Here is a 27040-nt window from a genome sequence, read left to right as displayed (position 1 = left end):
TGTTCACTAAACTAGTTTTCCTAACTTTTCAGACTGTCACTGCTTTTACTGTTTTTAACAGTAGCTGGATGGACAGATATCAATAGGCAATAATGTTTCTCTCCATGCTGTGAAAAACTTCACCAGCTGATTCTGCACACAGAGTTCCTGTTGAAGTCACAAGAACAAGCCAGGCAATTTGTTTTTGCTTTTTTCCCCTCTGGTCAGTTAGCAACCCAACATAAAGTAAATGGCTCCAGTTGCCTTAATTAAGCACATTAAGCTACTGGAGAAGACGAAAACCAGACTCTTTTGAAAGACACTACAAAGTTTAAAGGCTTAAAATTGCAACCTAACAGTGTCAGCCTACACTTATATATTCAGAAATAATATGTGTAGATTTAAACGAGACTTATTCCCTGTGAAGTAGATATAGGATGGCAATCACAACAAACACACGTCAGACCAAAAGGAGGGTATTTTTATATTTTTGTATTCACCATTAATATTTAGTTTGAAGTAAATTTCACTGGGATCAACCCCCAAAAAAGTGTATACGACAGGAAGACAGCCTTACTGTTAATGTGAAAAACGCCCTTAATATTCCAATCCTAATTATAAGCAAGTTTATCTGGAAGTAAAAAATAATATTTGTTTCATTAACTTTCAAAGAATTATGCATAGATCTCAGATATAACTATTTTCTTATGCCTTTCCTAGATACTGTTCTCTCCCCCCCCCCCAGCTCTGCACCCTTCCCTGTCCACATAAGGTACTGCATTGGTCACAGGAGTGTTACAGGATGTTGTGATGACCTTATAACCAGCGTTTAAAGATTGCATAAATGCACGGACAGACCTGCTGCAGGCAACGAGCCAATGCTAATAGCTGGGAACATAACCTCCATGTGTCAACAGTGTGCCTTTGAAGACCAGATGCCGGAGACAAACAGCAGTTAGACTGCTTTGCTTGTGTGCCTTTCCCCAGTTTTAGACTGTACACATGCAGACAGCGTTAGGCGCGCCCGCTTTAAGCACACCTCAGAACAGAAAGGAACTGAAGGGAGAAATGAATCAGCGCGGCACTTTTGTGGGTTGCCTCATTTGCGAAAAACACGCCCGTCTGTTGTTGAATCATCGAACTTTAGAGTTGGAAGGTACCCCAGGGGTCATCTAGTCCAACCCCCTGCAATGGCTAACACGGGGCTCGAATCCACGACCCTGAGATTAAGCGTCTTATGCTCTACCGACTGAACTATCCCGTAGGATGGATATTAATTCTGTGTCCGGGGCACGTTTTCACACACAAAACCCATAGCTGTCAACCTTCCCTTTTTTGCGGGAAATTCCCTTATTCCAGCGCCGTTTCCCGCTGCTATCCCGGATTGTTAGATATCCCGTAGACTGTCCCCAGGACAGGTGAGGCTGCTGATACCTTATTTTCGAGGCTGCTGATCCCTTATTTTCAAATCTGAAAGTTGACAGCTATGTTTCAACCAGCGCTTCATCTCGAAAGGCACGTAGGGTTCGGGATCTTGGAGGGGCTGCCCCACCTGCCTGCCCCGCCTGCCCTTTGGTAAGGTTCTCCCTTGTGCGGCGCGGCCTCCGCCCCCGGCAGCTACACGCCGCAGAAACGTGCCGCGCCGCATCCCTGGAACGTGTAGTGGGGGCCTGGCCGTGTTATGTAGCACGGGCGACCAATGGGCTTCGAGGGGCGGAGCTTCTGCGCGCGAGCTCCGGCCGGGAGGGGCCGCGCCAAGTGTGGCGGTTGGGAACCGGGCGGGGCACAGCGCGCCTGACAGACACGGGCGGCGGTTGTGCTTCTTCTGGCGGCTGCGTTGCTTGACGGAATGGCGACTGCTTTCCCAATGGGCCCGGGCTCTCGGACCTCGGGCTGCCGCGACGCCCGCACCACCGGCGGCTGCTCCGTGCACTGGTTCCGCCGCGGCTTGCGGCTCCACGACAACCCCGCGCTGCAGGCGGCCATCCGGGAGGGCGGCCCCGTGCGCTGCATCTACATCTTGGACCCCTGGTTCGCGGCCTCCTCGGCTGTGGGCATCAACCGCTGGCGGTGAGCGAGAGAGGGGAGGGGGAGGCATCGCGACTGGGCGCGCGGGGCGGGGGAGTTGGGGATGGAGAATTGGCGCGAGCTGGGGCGCGAGGACGTAGGAGGGGGGGGGAGGCTGCCTCTCACCCCCTTGCTCCGACGCGGAGGATGTTGGCAGACGTGCCCGGGGGGGGGGTTCAAAGTTTTGAGAGGAGAGCGGGCTCAAGAAAAGAAAAGGTGAAGCTCCGCCCGTCAGTGGACTAAAATACAGTGGTACCTCAGGTTAAGTACTTAATTCGTTCCGGAGGTTCGTACTTAACCTGAAACTGTTCTTAACCTGAAGTACCACTTTAGCTAATGGGGCCTCCTGCTGCCGCCGCGCCGCTGCTGCGCGATTTCTGTTCTCATCCTGAAGCAAAGTTCTTAACCCGAGGTAATATTTCTGGGTTAGCGGAGTCTATAACCTGAAGCGTATGTAACCTGAGGTACCACTGTAAAGCGCTCCAGACTTAGCTGGACTACAAGGCCCCCCTGCAGGTTAACTCGGTCGCCATGCTGACGTGGAGCCCGTGGGAGTAATTGATAACAAGCGGCGCGAGAACTGCGCGGCAGGGCGCAGAGAATCGATAGGGGGCGCCCTGTGTATGGGGGGTTAAGCCCAGTGGGGACGAGGCTTGAGCTTGGGACTTCCAGACGCAGCCCTCCTCGGCTGCGGGTTCGGCTCCGGCCTGCTGGTGTTAGGAGCCGCGTAGGAGGCTCGCAGCGATGCCCGGGCGAAGCCTTGCGCCCGGTTAAATAACAGGCGCGCGGAGTGTGTCGCTGCAGGCGGGCGCGTGAAAGACGTCAGAAAAACCGGAGGAAGGGAAGAAGGAGCAGAAAATGAGGGGAAACCAGCTCATGAAACAAAAGGAGTGTCAGCGCTGCATCTGTTTTCATGCGTCTGTTACGTGTGTGTGTTGGGGGGGGGGAGAGACGTGGGTGGCTCAGTGGTTTAGATTGGGCCTGCCAGTAGGAAGGTCGGCGGTTCGAATCCCCGCGACAGGATGAGCTCCCGTTGCTCTGTCCCTGCTCCTGCCAGCCTAGCAATTCGAAAGCACGCCAGTGCGAGTAGATGTTGCAACAGAAGCGGGTTAGTCATGCTGGCCGCATGACCCGGAGAGCTGTCTGTTGACAAACTTCGGCTCCCTCAGCCTGAAAGCAAGACGAGTGCTGCAACCCCCTAGTTGCCTCTGAACTCAATCATGGAGGCGGGGAGTGTTGTTGTAAAGATGACATCACAAGTACAGTATCCAATAGGATTTTCTGGTGTTTACACTTGGGATTTCTTGCATCATGTTCTTTTCTGGATTTCAACAAGTAAATTGGAGCATCCAAAGATTCTGTTCTTTTGCCATAGAGTACAGTGGTACCTCGGGTTACATACGCTTCAGGTTACAGACTCCGCTAACCCAGAAATAGTACCTCGGGTTAAGAACTTTGCTTCAGGATGAGAACAGAGATTTACGGTGGCAGCGCAGCGGCAGTGGGAGGTCCCATTAGCTAAATTGGTGCTTCAGGTTAAGAACAGTTTCAGGTTAAGAACGGACCTCCAGAACGAATTTAGTACTTAACCCAAGGTACCATTGTATTCTGTTTATTTCCAAAGGTAATATGCCTTGTGTCTGTTAAGGAAGGCCACATATGGCCTCACTGCCCAAAGACTGTAGTCAAGTTAATGGAGCATGCTTGAAAATAAGCTCACAAAAGTTACTTGCAGGTTTAAAAAAAATTACTAGCCATTTTGTGGGATTGGCAGCAGGGAAAGATGGAGCTGCATTGCTGTGTTGGGCCTGGGGAAGAGGGCTTTCCTTGTCCAGCAGCATGCTTTGTTTTTGTCCAGGACATGGATGTAGGACAAAGCGCTCTTGTCCTCTGCCAGCCCACTCACCTGCATGGAATTCAAAGCACTCATCTGCATGGAATTTCTAGTTACCTGTAGCTACTAGGCTAGTGCCTAAATATAAGGCTGTTATTGAATGAATACTATTTCACTGATGCTGCCTAAAGAGAAGCCCTCCCCATCCCGCCCCCCACAATTATGGAAACCAACTAAGGGAAGCACCTTACTTGCCCCTTTGATTGCCAGTACCCTAAGGACAAGGATGTCTCTCCTCCCCACAACTGAATCATATCTGGCATCCTTTCTGACTGCCTAAATACATCAAAAGACATTTGGAGCAATATTTAAGCAACCATGGAGGCTATTAATCTTTTTATAACATATGACAGCAACAAAACAAGTTGAAACTAGGGGTGGGATTTGCCTAATGATACCCTTTAACAGAAACCCTGTCTTGTGCAAGGACTTTCCCTTGAGCTCCAGGGCACCCCCCCTTCTCCCCCCCCCCAGCATCCTCCAAAATTGGATCAGAGGGTAAAGAGAACACCCATAACAGCACATGGGGGAAAGGGGAGGTTGTTCCATTTGGCAGGCTGAAATGCTTGCAGGGGTGGGAAGTTTGTAATAGTACAACAATGAATCCCACCCTTGATACTTTTATTTTGCTTGTGCTTTTAAGGGAAAGCAAATATTATCATCTAAAAATGCCTTTTCACTACTAGCTGCTATGTTGCATGGCTTTGTTTAAATTTCTTTTAATCTTGAAAACAGGGAGCTTGTTAGGGTCGCAATACACAAAATACTTCTCTGGAATAAATGGAACATAAACTAATTCTCTCCATACGTGCTGTAAGTTCATTAGGCCATACCCATGTAAAATAATTTAGGCTGTAATTTGAGAGTAGCTTTGTGAGTAATTCCTATGTTACGTTTGTGTCCCCCTCTGTACTTCTAACAGAATAATACACTTTGAACCACCACTTAGCTGTGAATATGTTCACCCTCTAAAAAAATATGGAAAAAATGAGATTGCTGGAGCAGCTGTAAAAGGGAGTAAATCTGTTGTTGGCAGCTGGCATAGCTGCTGGAATGATGCTGTCATTTTAGGATAGGCTGCACCTTGTCTAATAAGACATTCTTGTTCTACTAGTTTGGAAATACCTGCAGTGTATACTTAATGTAGTTTCAACATAGAGAATCCTAGGTGAAGAAGCTGGGAAAGCCCTGTTATGGCATGCTTAGTTTGGCTCACGATTATTCTATGTTTAAGTCAGAGAAATACCTTGTGAGACTTGAGATGTAATTTGGGTACTTTAAGAGAGTTCACTTGGGGCAGAAGAATATCACTTGCAACAGATACATAGCTAACATTTTGGACATACTCTTTTACATGTACATCATTAATATAGAAAGAGGCTTACCTGTCTTCCAGAGTTTTTTACATAGTTTTTGAAGGTAAAAATTACACCCTGGGACAGTTTTTCCTCCAGATTTATTTTTTAACTAACAGCGAAAGGAACCCAAAGCCTTTGGAGTGCAGCGCGAGTTCCCGCTGCGCTCCAAAGGCTTCAGGTGGCTATCCCTGAAGCCTTTGGAGCGCAGCGGGAACTCGCGGTGCGCTCCAAAGGCTTCGGGTTCCTTTCACTGAAGCCAGGAGAGCAAGACTCTCCTGGCTTCAGCAGAGAGGGAGAGCTGCGCAGCGCCCCTTCAGCGAAGCGGCAGGAGAAATGGAAGGGGCTCCGTTTCTCCTGCCGCTGCGCTGAAAGGGCGCTGAGCAGAGAGGGGGAGATTTTTTTCTTTCTTGTTCTCCCCCTCTAAAACAAGGTGCGTCCTATGGTCGGGTGCGTCCTATGGAGCGAAAAATATGGTATATACTGTGCTGCAAAATAAATTTTAAAACTCTCTAAGAAGATTAAATAATATAAAATAGTCATAGGAAAATACCCATAAAATCAAACTTAAAAACAAGTATACATAATAAAATACAGCTAAAATCAAGTCACAACAAATGTATATAATAAAAATACATGTTTTCATTTGATTGCGTGAGCAGAACTTTAGCAGCCATTAAGAAAGGTGCAATGAATGGGCCTTCCTAATATTAAAAGTTCCAGAGAGCAGGTTCTTCACACTAAAGGATAGATTCCTCAAAAGGCAAAATGAGTATTATGTGGTACTTATAAAAGCACTAGTTCCGTAGATTAAAATGGTCAAGCGATTGGGCAAGGTGATCCTTCAAGTAAACTGATCCCAAGTTTTTGATGACTTTATAACCTAACACCTTGAATTTGGCCCAGTAACAAATGGGAAGCTAGTGCAGGTCTCACTCCTGTTAGCAATTTGGTTCAGCATTCTGTGCTAACTGCAGGTTTTGGACCAACCAGAGGGGAAGCCAGTGCCTGGACTATTGTAGTCAAACTGTCTTTGTCCAGGAAGGACCATGGCATATGTATGAGTCGAAGCTGATAAAAGGTGCTCCTAGTTACTGGGGCCACCTCCAATGACAAAGCTGGATTCATAAGCCATACCAAAATGCATACTTGCTCCTTCAGGTGGATGTAAACTGACCAATTTCTTGGATGCAGGAACCATTCACTCACCGTGTCTTAGTTTTGTCAGGATTCAAGCTCAGTTAATTTCCTTCATTCCTCTCACCACTCTATCCAGGCATTGTGTTATCCAGAGCCCTCATGGCCTCTTCTGATTTACATGTTACAATGAAATAATGTGTAATCAGCATACTAATGCCCCAAATTTCCTGGTGTCTGCTCCCAACATTGGGGATAAAATAATGCCCTGCAGCACCCCCATAGCATAACTGCCAGAGGGTCAGAAAGCACTCTCCCAATGCTACTCACTGAATTGTGCCACATAGGAAAGACTGGAGCCACTGCAACACAGTCCCCCCAATTCCTATCCCGTTAAGCCAGGCCAAGGGGATACCATGGTTGACGATAAGCAGGAGCAAGGTTGTAATCCCCTTGTCCCGCTGTCAACACTGGCCATCCTTCAATGCAACCAAGGGCAGCTTTGTCCCATGGCCAGGTCTGAGCCCAGATTGGAATGGGTGTAGATTTCATCCAAGAATGCCTGCAGTTGCCTTTCCATAACCATCTCTACTTTCCAGAATGGGGAATATTTGTAGTTGATCCAAAACATCAGCTTCAAGGAGTGGCCATACCACCACATTTTTCAAGGTGTATGCAACAACCGGTTACACAGTGAATTCTTACTCGTGGTTGAGATGCAGTCATGCTAGCTTGGGACAGGGAACAAGAAGACGTATGGTCTGGTGTAGCCCTGCAAGCAGCTTGTCAACAGCATTATTAATATTTTTTATTTATTGAATGTGTATACTGCCTTTCATCCAAAGATCACAGAGCAGTTCACCAAAAAAATACAAAATGAGAACATAAAATACACAATAAAACAAAATCAAACCAATAACCCCCCTACAAACACGATGCCCTGTTAGGGGACACTCTGTCCTAACTAGCACTGTCATTTTTAAAGGCAGCCCCACAAAATCTAGCTCTTGCCAAGATAATCTGCAGTTTATTTTTATCCTCAAAGTGCACACCCAGTTGATCACAACAAGGTCCTTAAGACTGGTATTGGTTTGGGGGCATTTTACTACTCTAATAGCCATTGGAATATAGGTTGGTAGAAAATAATATTTTGGTTAAGATTTTTATAGGCCTGGGTTAGTGTTAATGGCTTTATCAATGCTTCAAGCAGCAGACATGTGGATCTGACTGACCTTGCTTCTGCAAGTCTGTGAGGCAGAAAATCAATTAAAGCATAATATCCAGTTAAAACACCTTCCCAAGATCTTGCTTTTGGCATAATGTTATATATTCTAGCATTTCCAAGACCAGTTACCACCTGGGCTGCTGCCTTCTACTTTATTTAAATGTTTTACAATTTTATTTTAAGCTAAGAGGTGCATCTTTCAACCTTTTAATTGCCTGTGTTTACCTAGGATTAAAGTCTGCTGAATTTCTTCTATGTCTTTTAGCCCTATGTGCATGTACACACCATTGTTTTCTTCTATGAGCTGATTATTTTACGGAGAAAAGCCTAAATTAATAGCGGTAGTTTGACTTTTCCACTCAAATGCAACAAGGAAGATATGTGATGTGATTCTGAAATTCAATGCTTGTGTATAGAGTTAGAACATGCATTCTGGCAACGAGTCTTGCATTTCTACATTTTGTAATGTAAAATGTCAAAAATTAAACTGTTTATATTCTCTGTTTTGTTTTTAAGTGGAAAAATTCACCTCTACAGTGATAGATGTATGCAAAAGTGGCAGTGTGTGTGTGTGTGTGTGTGTGTGTGTGTGTGTGTGTGTACACACTTCATTCCTGATTGGGTATGCAAGGATTGATAGCAAATTGTCACATGGATCATTTCTTAGATGTAGCAATGGGAAAGAAGAATTTATTTGGAAGACAAATCGACTAAGAAAATTAAATGAATGGAAATGAAAAGTATGATTTGTGCACATATTTGTGCAGAATCTAGTGTTATGTGAGAGGATTTACTCTAGTGCAATTAAATGTCTCTTTTCTCTTCACACACCTCCAAACATTCCTCCCACAATCCTTATATATCCTTCAGAGGGTGTCCAAAGGTAGCTTTGCCTAGCTTGATTCCAACCTAGTATCCTGGCTCAAAGGCAAAAATGTAGAGGAAGAATTCATCAAGGATAATGGAAGAGCTCATGCAATTGAATTATTCTCTAGCATAAACATAAACTTCTGATTCCACAACCTGGTATTTCTGATTGGTATTTCTGCCATATGGTTTTTTTCTTCTTAAGGAGAAGAAAATATAAAATGTAAGTGTTGGCAAAGGACTGCCAAACACTGATAGATAAGGAGCTGAATTCTTTGCTTTGGAGTTTGAGGACCCTTAACTACTTGACCCAACAGCTGCTGATGCCATCTTATTTCTTCTTCTCCATAGGTTTTTACTCCAGTCCCTGGAAGATTTGGATAACAGTTTACGAAAACTCAACTCTCGCTTGTTTGTAGTAAGAGGGCAGCCTACTGATGTTTTCCCAAGACTCTTTAAGGTAAGAAAATTTCTCTGTGTGAAAAGCTTTTAAAGCAGGCTTCCTCAAACTCGGCCCTCCAGATGTTTTTTGGCCTACAACTCCCATGATCCCTAGCTAGCAGGACCAGTGGTCAGGGATGATGGGAATTGTAGTCTCAAAACATCTGGAGGGCCAAGTTTGAGGAAGCCTATTTTAAAGGAAAGTGAATTTTCCTGTAAATTAGGTTTGTATTAAATGGAGCACTAAGGTGAGTGTTATGTTGACACATGGATTTCTCCTTGTGTGACAGAATGTTCTCCTACACACTCCCTAAATCTGTTCTGGGGGTACCACCAACTCTCCAGAGCAAAGCTGGGGTGGGGGGGGGAGGAGGGAATCTGCTTGCACTACTCTTAATCCAGGAGCTACCTCAAAAAGTTGAATACCACCCTAAAATCCCATGCCTCATTCAGCTGCTTCTGACTAACATTGATATTTACATTGATTGTAGCCAGGCAAAAACATTTAAGGAGGGTTGAAATCAGGGCTTATGAGGGGTGTGCCCTAGGGAGATCCTTGGGGGCCAGATAGAAGGGCCTGGATGATGTATAAATGTTTGGAAGTGATGGGAGAGCATGCAGCTGCTGTGCCTTCCATTCCTCCACTGATCACATCTCTGCTGCCTAATTTAGCAAGCAGGGTTCTAGTTTTGCCACATAAGAAACTAGACAGGGTGGGGGAACAGGGCACAACATCTGCATCTTTTGCTTTCTCAGGACTTTTCAAATAGTCAGTTGGAAATCTGCATCAAAACTACAACTATTTCTACCCTGATTGTGGCTGCTTAACCTAGTTCATTGATATCTTAACACCTGATCCCTAAGGGCTTATTCAAGGAACTGAAGTAACTTTTTTGAGGGCTTATGCCATTTCTGTGGTTGTAAATTTTATGTGGAGCAGAAAGTATCCATCTTTTGTCTACTGGTCATGCTGAAATGCAGTGAAATTCTGTTCTTAAGTTGTATATGTATATAGCGGCATAGCATGATGAATGGGAAATATCATGCAGAATTTTGCATGCAGAATAGAGAAACCTTGCTTTTTTCAAGTTAAGGATTTACATGTTAACTTTTATCTCAAATGGTTCTGTAAAGCAAATACGTGTTGGACTCAATTCCAAATAGTTTGTGCACCTGTTTGCCAAAGTTTCCACCTTATGCTTTTATCTTGATTGTACCTAGATCTTGATTTGTGTGAAGCAGAGTTTTCTGCATCATACACACTTCCCTTTGTCATATTTTTAGGATGCTTGCTGTGGCGACCAATTACATCTAACACATTTTGTCAGAGAAAATAGGCCATGTTTTTGAAGAGCGAGATGCTGCAAAAAGCTGTAGCTAAGGTTCTAAAGATGCTTGAATTCTTTATATTGTCCTTTCCAGTGCATTGACCATTCAGCTTACGATTTATTCATGATCTATCTAGTAACATTCAACTTTCATGTTTAAAAAACTGGTCTTATGAATAGACTGTGAAGGGGCTGCACCACACTCTGGGTAGAAATTCTTGTACTTCTGTCTGTTCTGGGATGTTTGCTGGGTGCTTCTTCCAATAATTTTCTAGGTTGTCTGTATATTTGCAGGGCCATGGGTCATATCCAGTGCTGCAGCTCCTTTTGCACAACAGCTTCCTCTTCCTTTTACTCCCCACTCCAGTTCACACTTGCCCTCAAAAGGAGGGAAGAAAGGGAACAGAAGTCTTGTTACACCAGCTGAACTACACATGCAGAGCATTAGATGCAACACAAGCTTCTCAAGAACTTAATCTGTCCAGTTGGGGGCCTACAATATCAGAATGGGGGCTCGTAGCCTCTTGATCCTTCTTTTATCTCTAAATTGTAGTGTGGCCACTGTAATTAGATGTAGAACTTTACATATCTTGTAGGCAATTTTTTTTCAAAATGATGGTGACTTTAATTTGGCTGACTAGAATGGGGGTTGCCAACCCAGCACATGCAAACACTTTCATTGGTGCCCCTGGCAGGTTCCTCAGGCTCTGAGTTTTCATTTTAAAAATAAGTGAGTCTCTGGCTTTCCTAGAAAGAAAGGCATGGGGCATGTGAAATGAAAGTGAGTGTGATGTGACTACCTTGCATATTTTTCCTGGTACTGAGGGGTACTCCCTGTTGTTGTTAGACAGCAACACCATCAGCGTGTATCTGTGTGTGTATATATAATCAGTATTGTGTGATTTCCACAATCAGTACATAGCTGACTTCCTATGGTAAGCATGAGGTTGTCAGGGGTGGTTATCTCTCAAATTTTGTGTTATGCCACACTTTCCATGGAAGCCATTTTGTGACTGGCACCCCGGCACTCTCCCAAAATTTGGTATATGAAAATTTTAAAATGTGAGATCCTCAATTTCTTGTTAGATTCTGTGAAGCTGTCATTATATCCTCTGACTAGTTTTTCTTGGCCTGAAACCTGTTCTCCTTTTCACTGGTGGAATCTTCTGTGTGCGAAGCATAGGCTTTCCCTTGTGGTGTTTTCTATGGTTGATGCAAGGTCCTATATTGTGTTACTAGATTGGTCATAGATGGCGTTCAATATGCAAGTACAGTTGTACCTTGGTTATCGAACGGAATCCGTTCCAGAAGTCCATTCAACTTCCGAAAACATTCGACAACCAAGGCGCAGCTTCCAATTGGCTGCAGGAGCTTCCTGCACTGAAGCTGAAGCCGTAGAAGCCGCGTCGGACGTTCAGGTTCCAAAGAACACTCACTTCCGGGTTTGCGGCATTCGGGAGCCAAAACGTTGGAGTCTCAAGGTGTTTGGAAGCCAAGGTACAACTGTACTGTGGTTTCACAATTTGATACATAATACATATTATTAACATGAACATGCAACTGAGAGCTGCAACCATGTTGCAGTGTTCCATTATCCCATAAAGGGAGTGTTCTGGTTCAGGTGTCTAGTTATCCTAGAACAGGTGGCTTATAGTGCTGTTTGGGATACACAGAGGCAGACTGGAATTATTTAAATAATGATTTGAACTGGCAAGAAAAAAGATCAATTTAATCAAGTTTCTCGTTACTATGATTGTAATTAAACAATGTTGTGTGTCCTGATCTTTGTACATACGTATACAGAGAGGCGCACAAACACACACACACACACCAAAAAGTCAGCAGCAAACCAAAGAGTTCCTATTTTTGGTATTCAGTGAGGATAGCAAGGGAAGTGACCTGAAAGTAGACACTAAGTAACTACTCTTAAAAAGCAAAGTTTTTTAATGCATTGTGAGAACAGCTGTTGTTAGTGGATTATCTTTTGTTTGTATGTGTTAATGCTTATTGTTTAAAATGGGATCCTTTCCCTAAATTTGTCTTTGGATTTCAGCCTACCTTTAAAGTGTTAGTTCTCAGACTTCTATGGTGAGCTAAGAGTGGCTTTTCATATTTGTAGTGGGGTAATATTGTGTGGTTTCTTGCAGGAATGGGGAGTGACACGTCTTACCTTTGAATATGACTCTGAGCCCTTTGGAAAAGAGAGAGATGCAGCTATAGTGAAGCTGGCTAAAGAAGCTGGAGTATCAGTGATAATGGAGAACTCGCATACCCTTTACGATCTGGACAGGTAAGATATAGATCTGCTTAAGGAGATGCTAAGGTATTATGATATCTGAGGAAAAATAAAACACATCTGGTGATGAGGTGGGAGAGAATATTTAGGATTTCTTAACTGATCAGAGTTTCAGTTCATCCTGTTGTGGTACTATTATAGGATTAAAAGGTCTCATACTGAAAAAAAGTTTCGTACTGAATTCCACCTTTTGGTGTGGGAATTGGGAAAAGAAGCAGCTGATCCAGAGTTTATAAATTATGAGCTAATTATATTGCTACTACTGCAAAGTGCTATGGAATAAGATCATTATTGCTGCAGGTTTGCAATCTACAGAAGACAAAAACGTTAGGGAACAGATTCAGCTAACAAGTCCCACTAGCAGAAGCAAGGGCTTCTGCTAGCACAACAGGGCTTTTCTCACCTTGCCTCCCCACAATTGGGTTTCCAGAAGAACCCATAGAACAGTACATGGAGGGGATTGTTCCACGTTGCAAGCTGAAATGCTTTCAGTGATGGAATGATTGCCATAGCACAACTTTGAATTCTTCCCTAGGGAAGAGGCTGAAGGTATACTTTGAATGGTGAGACTAGGAGAAGATGCATGGGATATGTATGCATTCTGTCGCTGGGACAAAGAGACTGTGAAACTGGTTGTATGAGACTGTTCAGTCCTTATTGCTCTGGGTTTGTTCTTAAATGAAACATGATTCATTCTCTCACGCACCTGTATTCTCGTGGCAAGGCAGCAGCACTTAACATAAATATTGTGGTCACAGTTGTACAGGTTTGTATATAGGTGTTAAGCTGCATTGTATTGTTTAAGTGTGCAAATATGTTAAGTTAGTAATTGCAAATTTAAATTAAAACGGGAGTATCTTTGGTGTGGCACATCCTGTCTTATTATGATGGTAACTTAGAACCTGACATGCCCTTTACCCAGTCAGGTTCGGTTTTGTCAATGTCTTTCAGAGTCTGTACAGCTTTGTAATTCTTTAGAGGGGAAGCTATTCATTCTGCAGATGGAATTTCATGCAGTGCTTGCCCATTAATCATTATGCACAATCTACATGTGGAATTCCATGCCCTGTTCTTCCAACTGTTCTATCCGTGCAAACATTGCAGCTTACCAAATGAGACCCCACCCCCTTTCTCTCATGTGCTGTTGTGGAGGTGGTTCTAGCTCCCCAATTGGGGATAGGGAGAGGAGTGGGGAAAGCCCTGTTGCATGAGTGGAAGTTCATGTACAAGACCTCTGATAGGGCTGGTTTTATTTAAAGGTTTTGTCCATTTTCAGAAAATGCTTTTTCCTGGCCCTGCCTGTACACTGCTACCATTTCTGAGCATTTTGATTTTTAGAATTCTTTAGAAACTTTATATTCTTCTCTTCACTTAGAAGCATGCTAGGCATACTGCTACTTGGAATCTATATAGTCAGAGCACTCCCCTCACCACAGTCTTGTGGCTGATGGACTGCCTGGTATTAGAAAAATCTGAAAAGCTGGGGCAGTAGTTAATTACCATATTAGCAAATGTGCTAGTTTTCCTGGTTTTATGTTATTTCATTCAGAGTGGCTGGGTTTGGATATAATGATAAGCTGGCTTTTATTATAAAGGAAATGGGACTAGGCAAGCCTTGGGCTTGCATTTCCTTGCAACCACACCAGAGTGGTAGTGTTGGAAGGGACATGTTAAGACCAAAGCTCACCAAGATTCTTTCCAATGATGAAAAATTATGGTTATTGTTATGCCCCTCCCCCAACACGGGATTTCCCCCTCCCATCCAGTATTAGTTCAGTGTTGTGTTTCAGGCAGTAAACATTTTACATCAATTCAGTGTTAGGTAATTTCAGTTCAGTTTTTTAGGAATTAAATTTTAGTGTGGATATGTGTGTATTTGCAGTATTGTTGTTAGACTTAATATAAGTATGCTATATGCCTATGCTGTGTATGAATTGGACAGTGGCTTGAACTGTTTTGTAGCTTGAATTGTTTGTGGAGAAAGTAGCCAAAATAATTCCGCAATCACAGGATGTTTACATTTTTAAAGTATTTAAACTGCTTCCTAGTTTACTGCTGTTAGGAAGAGCCTATTTCCTTTAGAATCTAGACATTTTATTCTTGGTAGACTGAAGGGTCTGAAATATAGGGCTGACTGAGATGCCCTCAGCAAATTCTGCAACCTGGTGTATTACTCAGAATTGTAACGTCTAGTCATTACTAAACATTCAGATACAATCAGGGAACTTCCTGTAATTAATCAGGATGAATGAGCTTATTTCATCTGTTGCCGAGAAGCTGCTTAAAATGCTTATAAAAGAGCGTAAAAATATAATTTCCCCCACTATTTAAATGCAGAATTTCTATTAATGGGGAAATAATTGCTTATAAAGGCAGAAAGCTAATGGTGGAGGAAGAAAAACATTTATATGAACTACAGAGTTTGACCGTTTTGGAAAGGGGGAAATCATATGTTGTTGTATGGCCCTCACTTTCTGTCTTTTAATGCTAAAAAGGTCAAATTTTCCTAACTATTTCTTCTCTAAAGAGCATATTTAATTTTAGAGCTCTATTTCAATTTAAAACTTATTTGCTGTTCTTCACTCATTCATCCTCACACAACATGTGAAAATAAGACATTCACATCTCTATAGTTAAGCTGGGGGAACTTGAGCTGGAGAGTTATGCCCAAGTTCTGCTATTGAGCATGGCTGAGCCAGGGGGGTTGATCTTCTGTGTTCCTCCTGACAGCTGGACTATGCTGACTCAGTATTTGATCCTGTTGCATTGACCCAGTCAATTTTTGGAACCCTCACACTTACTCTTCACTCTTGGCTTTCTAGTACACAGTTTCATTTGCACAGTTCCTTTTGCTTCAATACGTAAGAGGGGATTAGTTTGTTGCTTGGATTCAATAGGTAGAGATATCATAAGGCAAGGAGCTGCCTTCCGTTTTGCGGCTGTTGTGCATTGTTGGGAAGCTAGGTCATGGAGCCATGCATGTGAGTGTAGCTCTGTAAAAGCCTGGATGGCGTGGAGCTCCTCCCCTTTCCACGTGCAGATGCCAGGGGAAAGGCAGGCACATGGCTTATGCTGAAACATTAGACTGAAAGCCCAACCCTTTTGCGTAAGTTGTTGACTGGGAGGACGTGGCTGCTGCTCTTGTAACTCCTAGTACACAAGCTGAGCAGGAAGCTGCTTTGGCTTTATATAAGCTAGCAACTTGGCTCTCTCACTGCCTCTTTAACTCTTCCCATTCTGGCTTTTGAGAGTCTTTAGTTATTTCTGTTCTGGAGGCTTTGTTTCACCAGAGAAAAGATCTGTTGCTTCAGGATCTTCTTAGCTAGGTGTTAACTTCTTTAATACAGAGGGATCCCTTTTAGAATTGTACAGTATAAAGCAACTAAATGAATGCAGATCGCTTCTGTGTTCAATCATAGCCTGAATCACTGGTGGGTGCCTGGATCAGAGACTGTCTGAACAGCATGCTCAGGGTGTTGTATGACTTTCAGGAAACCATTCTGTTTTTCTGGGAAACTTAAAGCATCTTCATCTGCATTTCACACCCTGCAGAGGCATTTTGGGTTCACCTTTAAGTTACATTGGTGGCATGACTGACGCTGAGAGCATAAACAATGTGGACTCCTAACCCACATATGAAATCATTATTTTAGTGGTGGTGATCTCTGCACAGTGCTTAGGCATTCTTAACCACACCAGTAAACTTCTTTTTAAGGCAGTTTTGCAGCTGTGATTGAAACTACCTAAGCATGAAACTTTCACAAAAAATAATTCTTTACAACAACCAAACCACAAGTTTGTGTTTCTCAGCCTCAGTTGGAACTAGAAAAGTGTCACCAGTATGCTGATGACACTTGACTCTGTCTCTCTTAAACAGCTGAATCAGGAATGGCCGTGCAAGGCCTGGATTTGTGTCTGGACATGCAAGTGGACTGAATGGGGCCAGTAAGCTGAAGCTGAATCCTAACAAGACATACATACCGTATGCAAGTGATTTCAGTGTCTGGGAGATAGGTCAATTAGCTGGCAGGATTGTGCTCACTTTGAAGAAGCAGGTTCATGTTGTTGTTGTTGTTGTTTAGTCGTTTAGTCATGTCCGACTCTTCGTGACCCCATGGACCAGAGCACACCAGGCACTCCTGTCTTCCACTGCCTCCCGCAGCTTGGTCAGACTCATGTTTGTGGCTTCGAGAACACTGTCCAACCATCTCGTCCTCTGTCGTCCCCTTCTTGTGCCCTCCATCTTTCCCAACATCAGGGTCTTTTCCAGGGAGTCTTCTCTTCTCATGAGGTGGCCAAAATATTGGAGCCTCAGCTTCAGGATCTGTCCTTCCAGTGAGCACTCAGGGCTGATTTCCTTAAGAATGGATGCATTTGATCTTCTTGCAGTCCATGGGACTCTCAAGAGTCTCCTCCAGCACCATAATTCAAAAGCATCAATTCTTCGGCGATCAGCCTTCTTTATGGTCCAGCTCTCACTTCCATAGACAACTCCATGGACAAAGACAGCAGGTTCATAGTCTGGGGATATTCCTGGATCCATCATCATCACTTGAAACCCAGGTGTCCTCAGCAACCAACTTTGCCTTGTTAAACAAATGCAACTGTTCTAGGGGCAGAATAAATTGACCAAAGTCAGTTTTGTGTTGGTAACCTCAAGCCTTGATTACTGTCTGGGTCTGCATTCTGGCTTGGTCCAGAAGTTGCAGTTGGTGCAGAGAATGACACCTAGCCTGTTAACTGGAGTGACCTATTGGCAATACAATAGCACCTGTGCACTGGGATCTGCACTGCCTGCCAATATGTTACTGGAACAGATTCAATGTTTTAGTTTTCTTTTTTAAATCCTTTAACAACTTTTGACCAAGATACCTGAGAAGTCTCCTTACCCCCTGAATACTGGTGCAGTCATCAGGGGACTGCTTCTTCTCGGTTGCACATTCCCAAGGTCTGTTTTCTGGTGACATGGAGCAGGGTTTTTAGCGTAGCAGCCCCATGGTTGGGTATTGAGCTGCTGCTGACCCTTTTGGGATTTTGGCACCTGTTAAGGCATTTTTTATTCCACCAGACTTGCCCAGAAGGATAATTCTAGTCTGCCAACTGTTAATTTAGGAGCAGTATGATTTTATAGATCATTATTAATGTATTGATTTTGGTCTTGTACTAGTGGTGGGGCTTCCAGGCCATAGATGTCATGAAGAAGAGTACTGAGGAATACTTAGAATCATAGAATTGTAGAGTTACAAAGTACCCTGAGGGTCATCTAGTCCAACTCCCTGCAATGCAGGATTCTCAACTAAAGCAATCATGATAGATGGCCATCCAACCTCTGCTTAAAAACCTCCAGTGAAGGAGAGCCCCAATCTCCGGAGTTCATTCCGCTGTCGAACAGCTATTACTGTCAGAAAGTTCTTCTGAATGTTTAGTCGGAATCTTCTTTCTTGTAACTTGAACCCATTGGCTTGTGTTCTATCTTCCAGAGCAGGAGAAAACAAGCTTACTCCCTCTTCAATGTGACTATCCTTTAGATATGGGAAGATGGCTCTCATATCTCCTCTCAGTCTTCTCTTATCCCGACTAAACATACCCAGCTTCCTCAACCGTTCCCAATAAAGCTTGGTTTCCAGACCCTTCAGCTTCTTGGTCGCCCCCCTCTGCACACATTCCAACTTGTCAGTACCCTTCTTAGATTCTGGTGCCCAGAAGTGGACACAGTACTCCAGGTGTGGCCTGACCAAGGTCAACTAGAGTGATGTTATTACTTCCTTGGACCCTGGACACTAGACTTCTGTTGCTGGAGCCTAGAATAGCATTAGCTTTTTTTGCTGCTGCATCACACTGTTGACTCATGTTAAGCTTATGGTCTACTAAGACCCCTAGATCCTTTTCACATGTTTCCCATCTTATATTTGTGCAGCTAGTTCTGCCTGCCTAAGTGTAGAACCTTACATTTGCCCCTATTGAAATTCATTTTGTTAGTTTTGGCCCAGTTCTCCAATCTCTTAAGGTCATCCCAATTCTGTCTTCTGTGGCATTAGCTACTTGTTAGTGGCTAAAGTTGGAAATGTGAGAGAATATATTGCAGTGTCTGTTTTGTGAGTTTTGGTCCTCCCACAAAAAATCTGAAGGAGTGACTGATCCTAAATGTATTGAGGGAAATGCTACTTCCCTACACAACTTATGGCAGCAAAACTTTTAAAACTACTTCTTTCTCCAATCTGCAGGATAATTGAATTGAATGGGCATAAACCTCCGCTGACGTACAAGCGTTTCCAGGCCATCATTAGTCGCATGGACCTGCCCAAGAAGCCAGTTGCCACAGTTACAAATCAACAGATGGAGATATGCAGGACTGAGATCCAAGAAAATCATGACGAAACTTATGGCGTTCCATCCCTGGAGGAGCTTGGTACGTTGCAGAACTGCAGGACAGCTTTCAATGGGCTTGGAACAGATGGACTGTAGTACTCTTCTTGCCTGGCCTGTTCTGTCTTTAGAAACAAATTTGAGATTATCAGTGCACCTTGGGAAAATCAGTGGATTTGCTGTGGATACTATGGGTACTATATCTTGTGTTGGGTCATTGTGATTATTTTTTACTGTAAGAAATTACTAATTACAGGCTGGTAATTGAAATAATTTATATATTGAAAATTGTGTGTCTAGAAAATAGAACATAGTCTTTCTTCTGTCCATGCTTTGTACCTTGGTTCCATACTAGTCCCCTAATATTGTTCCTAACCCAACTATGTCAGTCATTTCTTTATGAGCAGGCAGAAATCAGATTGTTAATCTTTAACACACTAGATTGGACTGAAAATTTTGTTGCTAAGCAGGTTGTTTAAATTTAGAAATGAGCAAGTGGAAACAACTCCATTATATCAGCTCTCTGGAAGTGCTCCAAGCTACATGGCTGTTGTTTTATTGAATTTTCTACACACTCTCTCTCTTCCCACCCCCCTCCATTTCAGTTTGAGGGTTGGTTTTCAAGGGTTATAATCAATAGTTTTGCAGAAAAATAAGTACTTATGTTTTCCTAGGTTTTATAGCATATGCTGCAGGGGTGTGTACCTTATGAAAACCTTTATTCAAAGGTGCCCTCTGCTGGTTGTCAGTGGTCATTTCATGCTGTATAGTGCAGAACACATTTAGTTAATACACTGCACAAGATTGAATTAAAGCCATATCTGTTGACTGAGTTCTATATTAACACCCTCTTCCATTCTCTTTCAGGCTTCCCCACTGAGGGTCTTGCTCCAGCTGTTTGGCAAGGAGGAGAGACTGAAGCATTAACCCGTCTGGATAAGCATCTGGAAAGAAAGGTAACCTTATAATCTGTATTGCAAAATAATGCATCAGGGAAGGAAGGGTACCCTTTGCTGTGCTATTACCAGTGTATTAGGTGAATCTAGAAAAACCAATCTCTTTGCTGCTCTGGTGTCTGAGACGTGTTGCAAGCCAAAGGTTGTCTTAGTTTCTAATGCTTTCACCCTGCTGAAACTAATAATGAAATACCAAATCATTTCATACTTTCTTGCCTTAATCTAGATCTTACATGTTCTTTTCTTACTCTTGTAAATGCATACACATTTTATATCCCAGTATTGTTGTCTGGTGTGCACCAATGAACTGTGATTGAAATAAAGTCAAGTTTGTGTACAGTCCACTTACATTTTCCTTTTTTTAATATTAGCCTATTATATACTTCAGTTTCTGACACACTGGTGTGGTGTCTGGTATATTGACGTATATCCCTTGCTTTCTTTGGTAGTGATTAATTGTACTGGAAGAAAGCCAGCCTTAATGGACACTCTTAGTGGTGAATTCCCTTAACTAGTAACAGTCAGAGTTTGAAAGTTAGGAAAATAAAGTGTGGTACACATGACACTGGTAAGTCATGACAAGATGTGCCTCCCTGTTCTCCCTGTGCAAAGAAAAAAACAATTTGAAGGTCCCTGCAACTGGTAGATTGTTAGTAGCATCAAATAACACTTGTTTATAGAATTTCACAGAAGGTTGTTTTAAGGTCCATGACTGTTTTCTTTTCTCCCTTTACCTGAATCCTTCAAGGCATGGGTTGCGAATTACGAGAGGCCAAGGATGAACGCCAATTCACTGTTGGCCAGTCCCACAGGGCTCAGCCCCTACCTTCGGTTTGGGTGCTTGTCTTGCCGCTTATTCTACTACCGGCTCTGGGAACTATACAGAAAGGTAAGAATCAGAAAGAATCTTCCTTCAACAAGATATCTTAAGTCCGGGAATCAAAATGAATCTGAGCATTTAGTGAGATGTTAATTCTCTTCATGTCTCTAGTAGACCTTATATCTGTAATCATTTCCAACATCTTGACATAGTCATTGAAATGTATTAATTTGCATTTCAACCTCCTAGGTGTCTGCACTTCCCAGGGAATATTGGAATATTATAAGTTTGTTTATACTGCCTTACATGCATATTCCAAGGGCATTTTACAAAGGAACAGACAAAATTATAAAAACAGCATAGGTCAGGAGATTATAATTGCATCTAAAAAGGTGTTTGCTTGGTGGCAAAAGGGCAATCAAGTGCGTGCCACCTGAATCCTTCTGTAGAGAGAAAACCACAATCAAAATGATAAGGTGATGGAGCAACTCCCCTGTGAGGAAAGGTTACAGCATTTGGAGGAAGAGGTTGCTGGATTAGATAGCTATTGGCCAGGTCCAACAGGCTCTTCTTATAAGAGTATTCCACAGCTCGGATGTCATCACTAAGAAAACCTCTCTGCTGTTTTATAGCTGGGACTGATTACAAAGGAATAACACATTGCTTGAGTTACATTTTTCTGAACATATTTTCAGTAGATGGTTCCCTCACACTGGCTGCCTTAATTTTGCCCTTTTAAGGCCTTTCTGTGGATTTTGTATACAAGCAAGGTTTAAAGCAAATATTCTGACCTTAGGTAATTATTTTTAGTAAAGGTATGCTTGGGAACAGGTGTTTTAAAAGCTTACTGCCTTGATCTCGTAGTAGAAGTTTACTGAAGCTATAACCCTTCTATTGGTATAGAATCTATTGGTATGTCAAAAAACTCTGATACTATCTTATTGGTATATGTCTCTTTCTTCCTGTCATCTCTAGGTGAAGCGGAATAGCACTCCACCATTGTCGTTATATGGCCAGTTACTCTGGAGAGAATTTTTTTATACAGCTGCCACAAACAATCCCCAATTTGACCGTATGGAGGGGAACCCAATTTGCATTCAGATCCCATGGGACAGGAATCCTGAAGCCTTGGCAAAGTGGGCAGAAGGCAAGACAGGCTTCCCCTGGATTGATGCTATCATGACGCAATTGAGACAGGAGGGTTGGATTCATCACCTGGCCCGGCATGCTGTAGCCTGCTTTCTGACCAGAGGAGACCTTTGGATCAGCTGGGAGTCAGGCGTAAGGGTGAGTAACGAAGAAAAGAGACAGAAAGTATATGTTGGCAGTAAAGAGCTGTGAAACAGCTCTACAGGCAGCACAGCACTACCATAGCTCACTGAAATGAGGAGCCTCCCATTCTAAGGAACCTCTTGAAATGTAATATATGATAAGCACATTCGATTCTTGGGATCTGTTGGAAAGTCCCTGAAATGCAGCATTATTATTACCCCACCCATCTGACTGGGTTGCCCCAGCCACTACTATATTAACATGGTAGTAATCCTGTTCCATAAGAGCAAATACTGGAAACTTAAGTGACAATATCCCAGAAATCAAATTCAACTGGACTACCTGACAGTAGCATAGCTTTGTTTTTTGTTGCCATTGTGCATGGAGAACATAGCAGTGGTAACTTCAAATAGAAAAAAATGTGCTTTTCCTGTCTGAGCAGGCAAGCTTCCACAAACTGTATCTCGCTGGCTAGTTTCTCTTATTATTTTCATTCTCCCATGGTCTGGGTTCACTGAATATTACAAAATGATCAGTGATGTTGTAGGTGATAGTTGGCTTCACATCATCCCTGCCCCCTGTCACTGAGACTTTACTGAAGGACTTTTCTCACTGAGTTCACCCCTCTTTATTCCAGGTGTTTGATGAGCTGCTGCTAGATGCAGATTTCAGTGTGAATTCAGGCAGCTGGATGTGGCTTTCGTGCAGTGCTTTTTTCCAACAGTTCTTCCACTGCTACTGCCCTGTTGGTTTTGGACGTCGAACAGATCCCAGTGGTGACTTCATCAGGTGAGCAAAGTGTCCCGTTATGTCACTGGAGCTTGTCAGTTCAGTCAAGCTGCAGCTGAGGGAGAGATGGAAACACAATCATTCCACTAGCTCTTCTGAGAGACTGGATACCACTGGTGTTTCCATTGTGGCTGGTCATTAGAATCATAGAATTGTAGAGTTGGAAGGGATCCCAAGGGTCATCTATTCAACCCCCTGCAATGCAGAACTATTACATTTTTGTTTTTAGCTTGATGGTTTTCCTCTTCCCTCCTCATCCCCTTTTTGTGTCCTGTCTTTTAGTGATTATCTTGTTTTTATTGATCTTATGTAAGTTGCTCTCGGAGCCTTTTTGGCTGAAGAGTGAGGACAATGCTGAAAGTAAGATGCAGACCTGCCTCCTTTTGTGATTGGGGCAGTTGATTGTTTACAGTACTAAGTGAAGGTCTCACTCAATTTATGTTGCAGGCGATATCTTCCCAAGTTGAAAGGTTTTCCCTCGCGCTACATCTATGAGCCATGGAATGCTCCTGAGTCGGTGCAGAAGGCAGCAAAATGTATCATTGGGGTAGACTATCCCAAACCCATGGTGAACCATGCAGAGGCCAGCCGAATGAACATAGAGCGCATGAAACAGATCTACCAGCAGCTCTCACGCTACAGAGGCCTTTGTAAGTACTGAGTACTACATAATACATTTGGGTTTTACTAAACCATCTAAGCTGATCAAATGTCATCCAGCCTTTACAAGGAAGAAATGGCTTCTACTAGGTGTTAGGGTTTGTGCTCCTAGCAGACCATGAATCGCTCTGTAAGTAGTGTGTAATGTTTGAAAAACAGGAGACAGAACTTCTTCAGAACTGAAACCAAACACAAAGACACTTAGGGACCCATTATATGTAACACACATTGGAATAGAGAGGCATAAGCAATGAAGAATTAAGATTCTGACTTTATGCTGTGACCACTGCTCATCGTAATATAGCTGTAAGAGAAAACATAAAACACAACAATATAAACCAACTTGCATGACAATAAATAAAATGCCTAAGATACAGAATAAAAGATCCTTCCAGGAAAACAAAGGATATCATTAGTTGGTCACTTTTACAGCTCACAGCTGTAAAGGTATCTGTAGATATCTACTGCAGCAAAGAAGGCCACTCTGAATATTATTAAACATACCTGTTTACAGGTAGAACATATTTTGTAAGCGGACCAGCCCCTGTGAAGCACAAATAAACTATCTGGAGCTGTTACGAAGGAACCATATAAAACGTAAGGCTAAGTATATGATCAGAATTGTGCAGCAAGTATTATAATATACCAGTGCTGGGATCTTGGTTACTCTCCTCATCAAATATTCTGCCAGCTTGACAGGCTTCCTATTATTACTATTACATTTAAATAAAACTGCCCTCTAGCTGTAAACAGATGGTCTTGTAGCTGAAAATTAAACTGGAATGTTATGAATTGGATGCCTTTGGCAACTTAATGTTTAAGTGGCTTCTATTGTGATTAACTGTTAATTTCCAAAATAGGAAATCTTCATCTCATGTTTCATTGGATTAATATGTGGGATGGGAATTAGTGGCAGTGGAGTCTAGTGATTCTGCTCCTGCCTGCAGGACCGTTCCCTGGGAATGGCTTAGAGTTGCTGTCTGTTGGCCCCCTGACATTGTGCTGCACCTTCAGATGTATATACAGACATGTTAAAAGAAGTTACATTCAGGAATCAACATTGCAGCACATGTAGATTCCCTGACACTTTATAGTAGTCTTTCTTCTTCCCTCAGTATCTTGGAACCCTGTTGCCTTTGCAATCAGACAAGCGTCCATAATCTTAATATTTCTCCACCTGCTGAAAACATTTCTAGACAATTAATTTGATTCTGTGTTGGTTAGTTGTTTTGTATTTCATGATGTTTTAATGCTTATATTGTATGTCACCATGATGCCTTTTACAGAAGTTGGCAGTTTTGGAGTACCGTACTAGTATAAATCAGTAAATAATGAAAAGTTGCCTGTTCTTTAATGGAACCATTAACTTTTTGCAGGTTTATTGGCCTCTGTCCCTTCCAGCATGGAAGACCTCAGCGCCCCCGTCACAGACCCTTCTGCAAGCCAAGGTAGCTGCACAAGTGAGTAGGCATTATTTGCATATTTTATGAACCTTTTAATAGGAACTTGGGAAATCATAAATAAGTGTAAGATTAGTTCCACAAGGAATGTAGGTGGTGGAGTCTAGTTTAGGAGTTTTGTTTAAGAGTTGATGTGTCTCTCCTAGAATTTTTGTAAGACTGAAGTGAATCAGCAAACATATTCTATTCTGTACCTGAAGCCTGCCTAAGCATGAGATGGCTTGAAAGAAAAGCTGGAATGAACAACTGACAAGAATCTTCTGATCCTTACTCTGGTCTGAAGGAGAAAATATCAGTACTTGTTTCAGTGCCAAAATATGAACTGAAATCATGAAGGGAGTCTTTGCAATATAATAAAGGGTCTTTAGCAATTTTCCCTCTCAGCTGCTGCCTGTATTTTCCATCCAGTGTTGCAAATAGTTTGATAGTCTATAATATTTAAATAAGTTACAGGGAACCAGGCAGAGGGCCTTCTCGGTAGTGACGCCCTCCCACCAGATGTCAAAGAGAATAACAACTACCAGACTTTTAGAAGACATCTGAAGGCAGCCCTGTTTAGGGATGCTTTTAATGTTTGATGTATCACAGTATTTTAATATTCTTTTGCAAGTCGCCCAGAGTGGCTGGGGAGGCCCAGCCAGATGGGCAGGGTATAAATAAATTCATTATTATTATTATTATTATTATTATTATTATTATTATTATTATTGAGTTTCTTGAGAGAAGTGTCCTAGTAATAATTCTTTAACATTTTGTAGTGCCAAGGCAGTCACACTATGGCCAGACATCTCCAAAACGGAAGCTTAATGTTGTAGAAGAACACAATGAAGAGCTGTACAAACGGGCCAAGGTGATGCCCGCGCAAATTCCAAAGAACCTACGACAAGAAATTGTACATGTGAGTAGCTAGCATATACTTGAAAATGAGCCCTTTAAGTTACCTACATTTTTGCTCCATGACTGCTATTCAGCCGTCACTACACCTGTCAGTTCAGGACAGGCATCAGCACCTAGCACCTGGCATCCACAGCCAGTTGCTGAGGACCCATGACCCCAGCAGGGCCCACCATTGATGCCTGCCCTCAACCTTCCTTTAAGACAAGGTGGTTTTTTCTGGCCTAGCACTCCAAACAGCACCAGGCAGCTGAATTTAGCCTCCCATTTTAATTTCTCATAGCTACCAGATGCAGTGCTGCTTAAGAGTATTGCTGTAGTACCCACCACTGCAGTTCCTTGGTGATCTATCTTAGGTCACCTTCCATTTATCTTATCCTAATTAACCCTTCTCTGCCCAAAACCTGCTGCTTCTGGTCTAGCTCCATATTGTCATTTCACTAGATAGCTTTCTGCTACCTTCTCCTAAAAATGAGCTACTTGTCTGTTGTCTTTTTTTGTCTGTACCCTTTTTTCCTTTTCTCTCCCTCTTGGGAATGCTTTTGTTCTTCATTTTTCCCTGGGTACAGAACCTTGAAATCCTTGCAACTCTCCTGGCCTCTCTTTTATTTGACCTGCTATAAAAACTTGATGTTTCCCATCTTTAAAAATGGCTGCAACTTCGCATTTTTATCTCTTTCTATAGCAAAGACATGACTTATTCTTATTGGCATCCATTTTTCACCTGCTCCTTTTTTAACTTTGCTGTTCATTTAGTGGTGGCAGTTTTTCTCTCTACCTTGTTTTGCCCCCATTCCTCATTACACTTCCTTCATTGACTTCTTTCTTCTTATTGGATCCAGTTTATTACTACAATTGATTTTCAATCTCTTCACCATTTGTATCCTTATCTAGCTTGCCTGTCCTCTATTTCCTTTTTCATCTCTAGTCTGCCAATACTCTCAGACTGCAGCTCACTGCCTTCCAATACCTGTACTTTGTTCTTCTTGCAGTAGTTTAAGCTATGCCTTAAAACATTTCTCACAAACCTCTTTCTTTCCCAGCAGTCTTAACCTGTTTAGATTGTATATCTGCAAATGGGCTTGTTTCTGAGGGAGAAAACTAACCTGTGGGCTCTTTTATTTCTTTACAGCCCGAAATGAGAAACTGACAAGGCAAAAGTCAGGTTCTGGAATAGGCACTTCAGTAGCAGAGAAGGATTTTTGCCAGAAGGATCAGAACATTGACCAACAAC

General features: G+C 42.7%; 1 protein-coding gene across 2 annotated transcripts; it reads left to right on the top strand.

Moving 5' to 3' along the window:
* The first annotated feature begins 1720 nt into the window (after nucleotides 1-1720).
* CRY2 (cryptochrome circadian regulator 2) lies at nucleotides 1721-27040 on the top strand. 2 transcript variants are annotated; one of them, XM_053387360.1, is made up of 12 exons: nucleotides 1721-2049; nucleotides 8876-8984; nucleotides 12441-12583; nucleotides 18814-18998; nucleotides 19823-19911; nucleotides 20660-20800; nucleotides 21707-22018; nucleotides 22641-22792; nucleotides 23240-23442; nucleotides 24829-24900; nucleotides 25671-25810; nucleotides 26939-27040. In XM_053387360.1, exons 1-12 carry the CDS (start codon nucleotides 1829-1831, stop codon nucleotides 26954-26956), a joined length of 1785 nt encoding a protein of 594 aa, XP_053243335.1. In that variant the 5' UTR covers nucleotides 1721-1828; the 3' UTR covers nucleotides 26957-27040. The 2 variants fall into 2 exon arrangements, with proteins under 2 accessions (XP_053243335.1, XP_053243324.1); XM_053387349.1 differs by having other exon boundaries at nucleotides 24829-24912.

The sequence above is a fragment of the Podarcis raffonei genome, chromosome 1, assembly GCF_027172205.1.
Source record: "Podarcis raffonei isolate rPodRaf1 chromosome 1, rPodRaf1.pri, whole genome shotgun sequence".
Lineage (NCBI taxonomy): Eukaryota > Metazoa > Chordata > Lepidosauria > Squamata > Lacertidae > Podarcis > Podarcis raffonei.
This window is presented reverse-complemented; position numbering and strand designations above follow the sequence as displayed.